The 15,867-nt window shown below is 33.0% G+C and overlaps 1 protein-coding gene across 1 annotated transcript; it reads right to left on the bottom strand.

The window, feature by feature from the left end:
* Positions 1 to 9,074: 9,074 nt before the first annotated feature.
* On the bottom strand, positions 9,075 to 10,064 carry LOC146937662 (uncharacterized). Its single transcript, XM_085757788.1, has one exon. It carries the CDS (start codon positions 10,062 to 10,064, stop codon positions 9,075 to 9,077), a length of 990 nt encoding a protein of 329 aa, XP_085613914.1.
* Between the last annotated feature and the right edge of the window lie 5,803 nt (positions 10,065 to 15,867).

The following is a 15,867-nucleotide window of genomic DNA, read 5'->3' as shown; positions in this document are numbered from 1 at the left end:
ACCAAAAATATGTTCTCTCAAAGCACAAACCATTGAAACCACCCGTGACCAACATCTTTATTCCTCATCCCCACACTAGTCGCTAACCCAGTAACCCCACCATACCAGAAAGCCTCAAACTTACTGTAGTTTCGGTCTACTTATAAATTAAAAATATTTGTGGGATTGTGTCAGGTTCAATCACAATTTCTAAGATGAAAAGCGTGTGAATGTTTGTGTGTCTAATTGACCACATTGATAATATATATCTTCGTAAGTGTTGACTACAATTGAGAACGTCTCTTCATATGCATTGACTACAATTGATAACGTAATGAATATTGTCAATTATAATATTAATACAAATAAAAGCTTATTAATACTAGTGGACTAATTGATTTTTAACGCTCCCCCTCAAGTTAAAACTTACTATACTTTGATCTTGTTAGAACAAAACATCACGATCTTTGACGAGAAGTGAAGACACAATTATGATTCATCTGTGGGAAAAGAGTCAGCACCGGATTGATCGTCGTCGATGGGAAGAAAATTCATCACTAATATGATACATATGTGAGAAGAGTCACCACCGAACTGATCGTCGTCGTGGGAAGAAAATTCACCTCTAATACGATCCATATGTGGGAAGAGTCACAACCGGAATAAATGTTTGTGGAATTAGAAGTCAGACTGATCATCGTCGGTGGGAAGAAAATTCACCTCTAATATGATCCATATGTGGGAAGAGTCACCACCGGAACAAGTGTCGGTGGAAATAGAAGTCACCATAACATAATCTAGGTATTCATGCATCAAAACCAAACACTAAGACTAGATTCGAAACTAGTGTGTTGAGGCAATGCTTGAGAGGCCGATGTGTGCGTGAGATCACTGTCGACAGTTATCTCCTTGCGGTTTAAGGCGGATTGAAACAAGCTCGAGATATCATGTTAACAATACAGGTACAAAAGAGAGAATAACAAAGATGGCTAGGGGAGCATAATATTACAAAAGGTTACAAAAGAATATATATATATATATATATATATATATATATATATATATATATATATATATATATATATAGAATAAAACCTAATTGACTACTAACTTAGAAATATAAATGACCAATAGCTTAAGCTCAATACTCTATTATCTAACACCTATCCTCAAACTCATGATGCATCAATACGAATCATTATGAGTTTGTCAAAGAAAATACGAAAAACATACTAAATAATATAAAGTTCTTAACAGACGATAGTTCTCTTTCTAATATTGGAAGATAAGGTTTTGAAGGTCTTAAAAGAAATAATAATAATGATTGGTTGTTGGGTTTCTTTGGTTTTTATGGTATTACTTTTTACTTGGCAGAAGAATTGTATGCCATTTTATATGACCTATGTGTTACTTATGATGATGAGCACATAAACATTATTCTTGAATCCGATTCTAGGGTGACTCTTGATTTAATTACGTCGAATGTCCAACCTCATCATCCTTTTGCTTCTTTGATTAGTCAGATTGTCCAGCTCCATCGTCGAGATTGGATTGTTAATTTTCATCATACTCTCCATCAAGGCAATGAGTGTACAAATTGACTTGCTAAACAAGATGCTTCTTCTTCGGATGCTTTGATCGTCTTGAATTTTTTGCCTCATCAACTACATCACTCCCTTTTTGATTATGTTCTTGGAGTTGCTCGCATAAGATTGTAGTTTTTGTTTTGTTTTGTCCTTTCTTCTTGATAAAAAAAATGGACAGTTGATTTGTTTCCATATGTTTTTTTGTTTTTACTTAAAGTTTAGGTGATTTGAGCTCTGGAGGCTCACTAGGGTTAGGGTATGTCTCAAGGCTCAAAGCGCACTTACAACAGTATTTATAGATCATCCATTAATGAGGGCTGATCAAACCAACCGTAGGAGTTGAACTCACGACTTTGCGAGTGACTCAACCCCTCACTAACTAAGTCAACCTTCATTAACATTTGTTTCATTTGTTGCTATAGATGGTCTTGTACTTTATTTTTTCTTAGATTTTGGATACATGGCGAAACTTATTTCCAGTTGGTTCAGGCGCAACTAGTGGTGTTGGACTTTTGGTGTATATGTTCAAACTTCTTGTTCCCATATAACTTTAGTTGGACCTGGGCTAAAATTTTGACTTGATGTTTAGCACAAGTATTTTCCTTATTGATGCTTCTTATGCTTTGCTAGGCAACAATTTTCTTCTTGGCACTCTGGTTTCTTCATGACCTTTCTGTAACTTGTACAAAACCTTTTCATGGTTTTGTTATTGTGGTATATCAGTTAGGTGTTAATGTTAAGTTTCCACTTTGCCATCTAATGGCCTTGAGTTCTAATCACCAAAACAACATCTGCAGTTAAAAGTGCAAGTGTGTATAGTAGTAACTATCTGTAGTATTTTTTTTAGAAGATATTTATTATCTTCTAAAGTATGACAAAGAAAATTGTAAATGAAAATAGTTTGTTTTTCTAGAATACTACTATAACTTCAAAAAAAAAAAAAAAAAAAACTCATTTTAAATCCAGATTAGGCCTCAATATATGTACATTGGATCGGTCATAAGCCGATGATGAACAAAACAATCACCTAAATAATTCAACCTGTTGATTATTATTTTGTTTTTGCATGATACACATGTATTAAACTAATTGATCTTTCACAATTTATTCATATACTAAATAAATACTAAATAAAGCAAAAAACAAAAGAATATATCAATTACAAAGGATTCCCTTCAAAAGAAAAATTACAATAGATTAATCAAAAAAATTACACTAGTTGAAAAAACAAATCATTCTGCAGATCTTATAGCTTTGATACTCAAACTACACTCTGCATCCATAAGATCCTTGACACACCCGATGATCTTGTAGAGCATGTGAAAAACAACGTCAATCAAACATTTTGTGAAAGCAGTTTTCCATACCACCACATGAGATGACTGCCTTTTCACATTGTATTTTGCTAAACTCTCGTACTGCCTTTTCACCGATGAGGAACAAAAATCCTTTGTAGATTTCATATTGTATTTTGCTAAACTCTAAACTATCGGTCTGTGCTTGAACAACATACCAAGAGTACTTGTGACATAATTAATCAAAGAAATTACACTTGTTGGATCCATTAATCGGTGTCGGAGATATATAGGTCACGATATGTCCAACATATGCACCGATGCGGGATCGATTTGGTGCCTGGCTCATCGACTCAATCATAGAGATCGCAAACCAGCAGATCAATAGGACACAAAGACAAGGAAATTCAGATATAATACCAGGAAAAAAGTGGGCTGTGAGGATGAGATATATTGAAGTGAAATTGTAGAGGAACTTTTGGTTACATGAAACTTGGAATTTAGGTTGTGGAAGGTTGCTCAAAATAGAATAAGAGCAGCTGCGGCTAATGAAAGGGTTGGAGTTTGTTGGAGTGGGAGTGAGTGAGGTTTTTTTTTGAAGGAAGAGTGAGTGAGGTTTGTCAAAATAGGGTTTGTTGGTGTAACGCGTCGTCGAGATGATACTGAACTGAAAGAGTCAGCAGCTAATAAGGCTCTATTCTAGCTTTTATTTTTTTATTTATCTTATTTTTATTTTTACCAGCGGAAAGATGGGCACTATCGTGCCCTTCTGTCTGCTCTTTCTACTGCACTTTTGCATGTGATTATTTTATTATGTTTGTTTGTATGATTTTGATTAAAATTTTTAAATTTTAAAAATATTAATGAAAATTATTGATATATTGATTTATAAACAAAATATTGTCAAGACATATAACAAAATTATTTATGAACTCAACATATTTTAGTTTTTCTACATATAAAATAAAGATAAAATAATGATCTTTTATTGTTTATTCTAATAGGAATTGATAAGATCATAACATAAATGTATAAATGACATGTTATGTAAAAGAAACATTGTTATGATTGCGATAAAAGAATATATTTAAAAACTATATTTTTCTTAAAGTCTCTAACTTTTCCTTCTATTTTCCCTTATTTAATGAGAACTTTTGTTGAATTTTGAAAAACTTCTCTTGATAAAGCTACATATAATTGACTATGGCTGAAAACATGTCGTGGAAGATAGATTCCGACATTGGGAATGGTCTGCTCTTGTGACTTATTTATGGTAATATCAAAATTTAGTCTAACGGAAAACTGTATTCTACTAAATATTGTTAATTCTGAATTCTGATATAGAGTGCTAAGAGAGGTTGAGAAAAACTAAACAATGCGGGAACGAAGTATGAACCGTAAGAACCCTACTTACTAATATTTAATATAGTGCTAACAAATCTTTTTCTAAAATATTTTGAGTCATAATCTTTTTTTTATAGGATTTAAAGTCTAATCTTTAACATTATTTTTTGCTCATGTTTGTTACTAATCTTATTTCTAGAGGATTTAAAACTCAATCTTTAACATTAATTTTTGCTCATGTTTATTACTAATCATTTTTTTAGAGTATTTAAAGTCCAATTTTAACATTACTTTTTGCTTACGTTTGTTACTAATCTTTTTTAGAGGATTTAAAGTCCAATTTTTATATTATTTTTTGCTCACGTTTTTACAAATCTTGTTTTAGAGGATTTACAGTCCAATCTTTAACAATATTTTTTGCTCACGTTTGTTGCTAATCTTTTTTCCAGAGGATTTAAAGTCCAATCATTAACATTATTTTTTGCTCATGTTTGTTACTAATCATTTTTTTAGAATATTTAAAGTCCAATCTTTAACATTATTTTTTCTCCAATTTTTAACATTATTTTTTGCTCACGTTTGTTACTAATCTTTTTTTAGAGGATTTAAAATCCAATCTTTAACAATATTTTTTACTCACGTTTGTTATTAATCTTTTTTGTAGAGGATTTAAAGTCCAATCTTTAACATTATTTTTTCCTCACGTTTGTTACTATTTTTTTTAGAAAATTTAAAGTCCAATCTTTAACATTATATTTTGCTCACGTTTGTTACTAATCTTTTTTCCAGAGGATTTAAAGTCTAATCTTTAAAATTAATTTTTGCTCATGTTTATTACTAATCATTTTTTTAGAGTATTTAAAATCCAATCTTTAACATTATATTTTCCTTAGGTTTGTTACTAATCTTTTTTTAAGAGGATTTAAAGTCCAATTTTTACATTATTTTTTGCTCACATTTGTTACTAATATTGTTTTAGAGGATTTAAAGTCTAATCTTTAACAATATTTTTTGCTCACGTTTGTTACTAATATTTTTTTTAGAGGATTTGAAGTCCAATTTTTAACATTATATTTTGCTCACGTTTGTTGCTAATCTTTTTTGCAGAGGATTTAAAGTCCAATCTTTAACATTATTTTTTGCTCATGTTTGTTACTAATCATTTTTTGAGTATTTAAAGTCCAATCTTTAACATTATTTTTTGCTCCGATTTTTAACATTATTTTTTTGCTCACGTTTGTTATTAATCTTTTTTTTTTCTAGGATTTAAAATCCAATCTTTAACAATGTTTTTTACTCACGTTTGTTATTATTCTTTTTTCTTAGAGGATTTAAAGTTCAATCTTTAACATTATTTTTTGCTCACGTTTGTTACTAATATTTTTTTAGAGGATTTAAAGTCCAATTTTTTTGCTCACGTTTTGTTACTAATCTTGTTTTAGAGGATTTAAAGTTCAATCTTTAACAATATTTTTGCTCACGTTTGTTACTAACCTTTTTTTAGAGGATTTAAAGTCCAATCTTTAACATTATATTTTGCTTACGTTTGTTGCTAATCTTTTTTCCAGAGGATTTAAAGTCCAATCTTTAACATTATTTTTTGCTCATGTTTGTTACTAATTATTTTTTTAGAATATTTAAAGTTCAATCTTTCACATTTTTTTTTGCTTACGTTTGTTACTAATCTTTTTTAGAGGATTTAAAGTCCAATTTTTACATTATTTTTTGCTCATGTTTGTTACTAATCTTGTTTTAGAGGATTTATAGTCCAATCTTTTACAATATTTTTTGCTCACGTTTGTTGCTAATCTTCTTTCCAAAGGATTTCAAGTCCAATCTTTAACATTATTTTTTGCTCATGTTTGTTACTAATCATTTTTTTAGAATATTTAAAGTCCAATCTTTAACATTATTTTTTCTCCAATTTTTAACATTATTTTTTGCTCACGTTTGTTACTAATCTCTTTTTTATATAGGATTTAAAATCCAATCTTTAACAATATTTTTTACTCACGTTTGTTATTAATCATTTTTGTAGAGGATTTAAAGTCCAATCTTTAACATAATTTTTTTCCTCACGTTTGTTACTAATTCTTTTTAGAGGATTTAAAGTCCAATCTTTAACATTATATTTTGCTCACGTTTGTTACTAATCTTTTTTCCAGAGGATTTAAAGTCTAATCTTTAAAATTAATTTTTGCTCGTGTTTATTACTAATCGTTTTTTTAGAGTATTTAAAGTCTGTTATTCTGGCACGTTAGACTTACGATGTTCCAACACAGAACACAGAAAAGCAGATGTTGTATATGATGTTTAGAACATTAAGCTAACAGATACAATGCAAATAATAAACAGGAAAGAAAAGAGGCACAGAGAAATTGTTAACCCAGTTCGGTGCAACGTCACCTGCATCTGGGGGCTACCAAGCCAGGAAGGAAATCCACTAGTGCAGTCCGTATTCAAAAGCTCTCAGCAAACCACGTTTGCACTTATGACCTAGGACCTACCCCAACTAGACTTCAACCTAGGAACTCCTAGATTTGAGATCCCATCTCACTCCCTTACAACAGATCACAATCCCCTGTGATTCCCAAATTACAGACTCAGTTCAAATGAGGTTACCCTCGAAAAACAACAACTTGCAACCTTGCTTAAAAGCTTAGATGCAGTGCACAATCTACCTAGCTCCTTGCTTAAAAGCTTCGGAGTAGTGTACAATAATACAATTCAAGGCACAGTCCTAAACATGTATCAAGATGATACACGAAAGGCTCACAATATGTATGACTCAAAACCTAAACAAAACTCTATTTGTAAACTAATGTCTTGAGTAAATATCTTCAGGTCTTGCAGCCTTTTATATACTGAAGCAAGGCGTGTCATTCCTTCGATCATGCTTCAGATCGGATCAGTGACTTCTTCAGATTGGTTACTCTGCTGTTAGTAGAGTAACCAAGAAAAACTCCTACATTACTCTTTGGATCCATTTTCCTTCTGTAGTCTCTGTCTGCTAGAATGTAACATTTGCTACCAAAGACATGAAAGTAATTTACAGTAGGCTTTCTCTCCTTCCATAGCTCATACAAGGTAGTTGTAGTACCTGTTCTTAGTGTGACTCTGTTATGAACATGACAAGCTGTATTCATAGCTTCAGCCCAGAAATAAAGAGGTAGGTGTTTAGCATGTAACATGACTCTGGCTGATTCTTGTAGAGTCCTATTCTTCCTTTCCACCACTCCATTCTGTTGAGGTGTTATGGGAGATGAGAATTCATGTCTGATTCCTTCTTCTGCACAAAATTCATGAAACCTGGAGTTTTCAAATTCTGTTCCATGATCACTTTTTATCCTGACAATACCTCTATTTTTCTCTCTTTGTAGTTGGATACAGAGTTCCTTGAGTGAGTCAAAGGTATCAGATTTTTCCCTGATGAAGTTCACCCAGGTAAATCTTGAAAAGTCATCAACAACCACCAGAACATACTTCTTTCCACCAATGCTAGCTACTTGCATGGGTCCCATTAAATCAATATGAAGAAGCTCAAGCGTTTTTGTGGTTCCATGATGTTCCAACCTAGGATGGGACATCCGAGTCTGTTTACCAACTTGAAATTCACCACAAATATTTCCATCAGTGATTTCCAGTTTGGGTATACCTCTGATTGCTTCTAGAGAGATAACTTTCTTTATTCCTTGCATATTCAAGTGACCTAGTTTTTGATGTCACAGTGTTACCTCTTCAGCTTTGCTCAGCATGCATGAAGATATGAGAGCATGTTCTTGAGAAGTCCATAAATAGAAGTTGTCCTTAGACCTAGTACCCTTCATACTCACCTTACCTTTTTCATCTATGATCTGACACTCAGTTTTACTAAAATTTACACTTAGCCCCTGATCACATAGTTGACTAATACTAATCAGATTTGCAGCCAGCCCTTTGACCAACAAGACATTATTCAGTCTTGGTGATCCTTCACTAACTAAATCTCCAATCCCCAAAATTTTTCCTTTAGCACCATCTCCAAATGTGACATAACTTTTGGAATAAGGTCTGACATTTCCTAGAAAATTGTCCATTCCTGTCATGTGACGAGAACACCCACTATCAAAGTACCAATCTTCACTGGAGGATGCTCTCAAGGAGGTATGGGCTATTAGACTTAAGCATTTAGGTTTCCACTCCTTCTTGACCCCTTTCCAGGTTGAACTAGGTTGAAAGTGTCTAGGTACACCATACAGATCAAAACAAACAGATGTTTTATGGCCCTGTCTATGACAAAAATGACACTTCCAAGGGAGATTCTCTTTTACTGAGTCAGTTTTAGGATGTTGTACCACATGTTCAAACATTGGACCTCTATCAGTGATGGTATCTACTTTAACTGAGGCTACAAACTTAATTTTCTTAACAGGCTTTCCCTTCTTGGCCTTATGATAGTGTTCTAAGGCCTGAATATAGCTACTATTTTGTTGTTCCTGTTTCTGGTGTTCATGTGTAAAGCCTATGCCATTTGGTTTACCTATCACTTGACCTTCTAACATCCTATCTAGAACATCAGTTCCAGTGGTCATCATTTAACTTGTTTGAGGACATTATCAAGTTGAGTATTTAGTAACATTACCTCTTTGTTTAGGTCAGAGATTTTAGTCAGATGACCAATCCTTTCTTCCTGGAGATGATCAATGATTTCTTCCTGCTCCATCATACGCCTGGAAGTGCTGTCCTCATGAATGTCTTGACCACAAGACACAGTTACTTTCTCAGAATCAGAATCTTCATTTTCAGATTCAGGTTCCACTCTCCCAGTCATAGGACTGACACGTTTAGCAGAATCACTATCAACATCTCCATCTGTTCCGTCATCATCAGACTAGGACACAATCATTCCTTTCTTTTGCTTCTTGAGGAAAGTTGCACATTCAGTTCTGATGTGACCATAACCTTCGCACTCATGGCATTGCACGCCTTTGTATCGACTGTTTTTCTCATCATTTTTCTCATACCTTTGATTAGCTTGTTGTCTGTCAGTGTTCCATCTGATGTTCCGCCCATTCCCTCTGGATCTGCTACTTACTTGTTTGAGAATTTTGTTAAACTGTCTTCCTAGCATCACAACGTCCTCTGGCAGATTCTCATCCTCCATGCCTTCTTCCAGTCCTTCATCATCAGCAGTGTTTGCTGTGAAGGCTATGCCTTTTCCCTTCTTCTCAGATCTGTTATCAACCACAAGCTCAAAGTTTTGAAGAGAACCTATGAGCTCTTCCACCTGCATGTTGGATACATCTTGGGCTTCCTCAATGGCCGTGACCTTCATGTCAAATCTCTTTGGTAGAGATCTGAGAATTTTCCTTACCAACTTTTCATCTGACAGTTTTTCTCCAAGAGAATCAAATGAATTGGCAATGTCAAGGACATTCATGTAGTAAGCCTGTATAGTCTCATCCTCTTGCATTCTTAGGCTTTCAAATTTGGTTGCCAGGAGTTGAATCCTTGAGCTCTTCACCTTGGAGGTACCTTCATGAGCGGTCTTTAGGATGTCCCAAGCATCTTTGGCAACATCACATTTTTTAATTAGTCTGAACATATTTTTGTCCACTCCATTGAAAAGGGTATTTAGGGCCTTGGAGTTTGCAAGAGCCAGTTCATCTTCAGGCAGTGTCCAGTCATTTTCTGGTTTCAAAACCGTGGTTTTATTGCCATCTTTGTCAAGAACAATTGGATGTTCCCAACCTTTCATCACAGCCTTCCAAGTCTTGCTGTCAATAGACTTGAGATAGGCACTCATGCGTGACTTCCAGTAGTCATAGTTTATTCCATCTAGTAACGGTGGCCTGTTAACGAAACCTCCTTCTTTTTCCATATTGCCAGAATAGATCTCCTCTGGATCTCACCCAATAACAGGCAGGGTGCCTGCTCTGATGCCAATTGTTATTCTGGCACGTTAGACTTACGATGTTCCAAACGATGTTCCAACATAGAACACAGAAAAGCAGATGTTGTATATGATGTTTAGAACATTAAGCTAACAGATACAATGCAAATAATAAACAGGAAAGAAAAGAGGCACAGAGAAATTGTTAACCCAGTTCGGTGCAACGTCACCTACATCTGGGGGCTACCAAGCCAGGAAGAAAATCCACTAGTGCAGTCCGTATTCAAAAGATCTCAGCAAACCACGTTTGCATTTATGACCTAGGACCTACCCCAACTAGACTTCAACCTAGGAACTCCTAGATTTGAGATCCCATCTCACTCCCTTACAACAGATCACAATCCCCTGTGATTCCCAAATTACAGACTCAGTTCAAATGAGGTTACCCTCGAAAAACAACAACTTGCAACCTTGCTTAAAAGCTTAGATGCAGTGCACAATCTACCTAGCTCCTTGCTTAAAAGCTTCGGAGTAGTGTACAGTAATACAACTCAAGGCACAGTCCTAAACATGTATCAAGATGATACACGAAAGGCTCACAATATGTATGACTCAAAACCTAAACAAAACTCTATTTGTAAACCAATGTCTTGAGTAAATATCTTCAGGTCTTGCAGCCTTTTATATACTGAAGCAAGGCGTGTCATTCCTTCAATCATGCTTCAGATCGGATCAGTGACTTCTTCATTAAGCAATGGACGGATATAGAAACTCCTATAAAATAGGCTTATTAAAAGTCACATAAAAATACTTTCCTAAGTCATTTCATCAATTCCTTAAGAAATCACATATGTTCTGATCTCTTCATAATTGCACACGGTTCTTACCAACACATGCTGGTGTGGATTCCTTCAATCAAGCATGCGCGCGTGTAAACATAGGTCAGGCCCAGAACATACAGAACAACTCTTGATGTTGGAACATTGTGTTCCACATCTGAAGTGAATATTTGTTTTAGGCAAAAGTGAAGCCAACATACAAATATCCAACAAAGTCCAATCTTTAACATTATTTTTTGCTTACGTTTGTTACTAATCTTTTTATTAGAGGATTTAAAGTCCAATTTTTACATTATTTTTTGCTCACATTTGTTACTAATCTTGTTTTAGAGGATTTAAAGTCAAATCTTTAACAATATTTTTTGCTCACGTTTGTTACTAATATTTTTTTAGAGCATTTAAAGTCCAATCTTTAACATTATACAATATTTTTTGCTCACGTTTGTTACTAATATTTTTTTTAGAGCATTTAAAGTCCAATCTTTAACATTATATTTTGCTCACGTTTGTTGCTAATCTTTTTTCCATGGGATTTAAAGTCCAATCTTTAACATTATTTTTTGCTCATGTTTGTTACTAATCATTTTTTTAGAGTATTTAAAGTCCAATCTTTAACATTATTTTTTGCTCCAATTTTTAACATTAATTTTTTGCTCACGTTTGTTATTAATCTTTTTAATAGAGGATTTAAAATCCATTCTTTAACAATTTTTTTAATCACGTTTGTTATTAATCTTTTTTTTAGAGGATTTAAAGTGCAATCTTTAACATTATTTTTTGCTCACGTTTGTCACTAATATTTTTTTAGAGGATTTAAAGTCCAATTTTTACATTATTTTTTGCTCACGTTTGTTACTATTGTTTTTTTAGAGGATTTAAAGTCCTATCTTTAACATTATATTTTGCTCACGTTTGTTGCTAATCTTTTTTCCAGAGGATTTAAAGTCCAATCTTTAACATTATTTTTTGCTCATGTTTGTTACTAATCATTTTTTTAGAGTATTTAAAGTCCAATCTTTAACATTATTTTTTGCTCCAATTTTTAACATTAATTTTTGCTCACGTTTGTTTCTAATCGTTTTTTTTAGAGGATTTAAAGTCAAATCTTTAACAAATTTTTTTACTCATGTTTGTTATTAAACTTTTTTTAGAGGATTTAAAGTTCAGTCTTTAACATTATTTTTTGCTCACGTTTGTTACTAATATTTTGTTTGGACGATTTAAAGTTCTATCTTTACCATTATTTTTTGCTCACGTTTGTTACAATTTATCAAAGTATAAGGAAGAGTAACTTATATTAATAATATAATATGGAAATAGTGTTTTTTGTGGAATGGATATGAAAATACTTGGCAATCTTTGTCGGTTGTATTGAGGGAACAACACAGATGTATAGCATAAAATCGGTTGATAAAAAAATAACATGACTTTTTGTTTTGTGCTAGTTTTATGTGAGTTTGATTTGTGGTTAACGGAGGTAAAAGAGGGTCAACGGGGACGATTAGTGACATGAATTAGTAATCCATGTGTTATTTTATAATTGACTAACAGTAAGAACAATTCATAAGGAACCGTGTGTAAGTTTTCTCCTTAAATTAAGTTTATTTACATTTGTTATTTGTTTTGTTTTTATTTTTAGGCAAAGCAGAAATTGAATTAAAAATCAAAAGGAAGTACAAGTTGGGGGGGCATGAACCTGGCCCAGATAACCACAGACTCAAACCCTAACGGGTGATACAACAAATCAGTACAAGTGTGGTAAATAAAAACAACTCAAAACAACACTACTACGGCCAGCACAGCGAACCCACGCGTGGATACAAAACCAAACTGGAAAAAAACGCAGCGTGAATGTTTAGAGTATCGAGGTAGGCGTATGAATCGTCTACCAACAGAGAAACGATCCAAGGTCCAACAGCTCCCTAAAAAACTTCAGCAAGCCAAAGCGCTCTTTCGAGCCAAATCAATCCAATCGAAGTCCAGATCAATGAACAAGCGACGGACACAGTCCACCAACGGCACAACCGATGACGGATGAAACAGTTCTGAAGGTACGGTTAACGACTACTACCGGCAACACGGAGCGACTACGCACCAAACTCTTTCGAGCACTATCTGTCGAATCAAATCCACACAGATAAACAGAACTTTTTGTAACCAGATCCTAAATCAAGAAAATCCAGATTTAAGATTATCATAAAACCAAGATCCGGATCAAACCGCTACCAACTTCATCTTCCTATGTACAAAACGAAAACAGCAAACAAACAGAAGCACACAAACAAAAAAGAAAACACAAAGCGCCGTCGCAAACAAAAAGCCACCCGGAAAAGGACATGAAGAACAGCTGTGGCACCAGCTACGACCTCAACCCTAAACGAACCGGCGAGACAAAGCAGTTCGTCCATGTCTTCGAAACCCCAATTAACAACTCAAGAACACCAACTTGCATACGACGACGAACAAGAACGGCAACGAACCAATAGGATCTGTTATTTGTTTTTTAAAATTAAGGGTATTTTTGAAAAGAAAAGTCCAACCCAAAAGTGCAAAAAGGGATAATTTTCTTTATAGATATAGTATAGATAAATAATGGCTCTATTCCAACTAATAATAATTTTTTTGGTTCTTCAAAAAAAAAATTTGGTAGAATTCCACACCTAATAATATAATATATTTTTCCTTTAAAAAAGATATATAATATTTTTTTTGTCAAAAAACAATATTAAACTTTTTGATGGAAACCGGAATTAAACAACAAAAAAGATGAGCTTTTTTTTTTTTTGGGAAAAAAAATTAAAATGATGAGCTATTAATATAATATTTGACGTAACCCCAAAAAAAATAATATTTGATGTATTTTTCTTTTATTAAAGGAATAAGCTTATAACATTTCATTATATATCAAAGCCGTGATACATGACGATACATCAATTAAAGTGTAGGAGTTAGTTCGAGATGAAGATACTAAAGTAGGAGCGACCTCCTTCACTTGTCTCCCTGTAGTACACTCGACATGATAATTTTCAAAATATAAATTACTATAAGAGCAAATTACACTTTCATCCTCTAAAAGAAGCTTGAATTACACTCCTATCCATTCTTAAGTTAAAATATACACTTCCCTCTCTTGAAAAATAAAACTTATACTCCCCTCCCCATGAGATGCTTACAATAGCCTCTCTTAATAATAAATAAATATTTTTACAAATCTACTAATTTTAAAACTCCATTTAAGAGAAAAAAAACCATTTATTTGTAATTTAAATGTCAATGATGATTAAATTTAAATATTTTGTTATTAATTTTATAACTTAGAATATAAAATTCATTTTTAAATAATCATATTTTATCGACCTTAGTAATTTTTCACTCATAATTAATTTTAAATAATCATAATTTATGTTGTTTTATATTTTATAATTTATAATGAGGTTTAAAATTAGATGTTAATGAAATTGTGAATAAAAAGCAGAGAAAGATATGAATTTGAATTTTGATTATATTAAAGTGGACCCACAATATTTTTCTTCGGAGTGTGTTCATTTTTTTTTTGCTGATAAATTACGAGAAATAAAAAAACTTATTAATTAAGAAAATTGTAGATTTTAACATAAGAGGAGTAAGAAATGTAATTCAAGTGTCTTTCAGGAGTGGGGAGTGAAATATTTTCTAATATGTTTTGCATAAAAAGGGTGGAGAGTGTAACTCAATCATCTTTCAAAGGAGGGGAAGTGTAATTTACACTTACAATAATAATGAATACAATCACCTATAATCGTCCCAAATTTCGTAATATCACTGCTATCATGCAAAAAATAGTCAACCATTTTCTTCGAGTAAGTTTTGAAGTCAACATTTACTAAATGTAACTCATGAATCCACATAATATCGTGATATAAACCCAAGGCCTCACCTACTTCAACTGAACATATTAATCTGACTGAAACATAAGGTTTAGCAAGCGCATAACCTATGTCGTCTCTAATATAGATGCCAATCATCACTCTATGCAGGGAGGTCGAGAAAGAGGCATCTACTCCCTCCGTCCCGTAATAACTGACCCATTTTCTAAAAAAAAGTGTCCCAAAATAACTGACCCATTTCAATTTTCAATACAACTTTCATCATTCCCAATACAATATAACACTAAATAATACTACTTTTATCATTCCCAATACAATATATTCCACTTTCCCCTTCATTCATACACTTTTCTTAATCTGTGTGAAAAACCAAAGTATGTCAATTATACCGGGACGGAGGGAGTATGTTGCATTTGAATATCCTTGTTGTAGGATGCTTCCATTGTTGGGACATAGATGCATCATTATGCTGCTACCTCTGATTTCCTTCACTAGTCCCAATGAAATTAATAGAGATGTAACTCATTAATTCACATTCATGACTCTCCAATCTTCGATGAGATGGTTTGTGCGCTCTATAAATTGGCTACTAGTTTCAGATGATTTTTATTTTTAATAATAGTTTCAGATGATGTTTGTCACACCTCACATTTATGTTTTTCCAAATACTCCTATTCCAAAATATGACAGCAATGAGTGCCGCTTGACATGGAGTCACGTGTTGTAGAATCGTAAATATTGCATCCTCTGTGTTAATATGTGGTTACCGTATTGATTCAATAACATGCTAAAAACCACTTATACGTCATGATGATAGAGCATTATATGATATTTCTTTTTTATATTTTTAGTATTTTTCTTTACATTTGAAGACAAATAAAATGAAAATTAAAAGAGTTGTCAATGTTTTGAGGAACTTATTATATTGTTTTCACTAATTCAATACTAACCTTTATATGTAAGTTTCTATTTTATGTGGTATGTTACTGATTCTTTTAGTGCTCTTAACCATTTGAATTCTCCTAGTCCAAACAATAGAAAAGATAATGAAAATAATATTAATTAAGGGAGCTTCTATGGTGCAGT

The sequence above is a fragment of the Medicago sativa genome, chromosome 3 (genome assembly GCF_051527215.1).
Source record: "Medicago sativa cultivar Bolivia chromosome 3, Bolivia_mono, whole genome shotgun sequence".
Lineage (NCBI taxonomy): Eukaryota > Viridiplantae > Streptophyta > Magnoliopsida > Fabales > Fabaceae > Medicago > Medicago sativa.
This window is presented reverse-complemented; position numbering and strand designations above follow the sequence as displayed.

Coding starts and splice junctions, on each gene's coding strand:
- LOC146937662 (XM_085757788.1), bottom strand. CDS start 10,064: ATGGAAAAAGAAGGAGGTTTCGTTAACAGGCCACCGTTACTAGATGGA.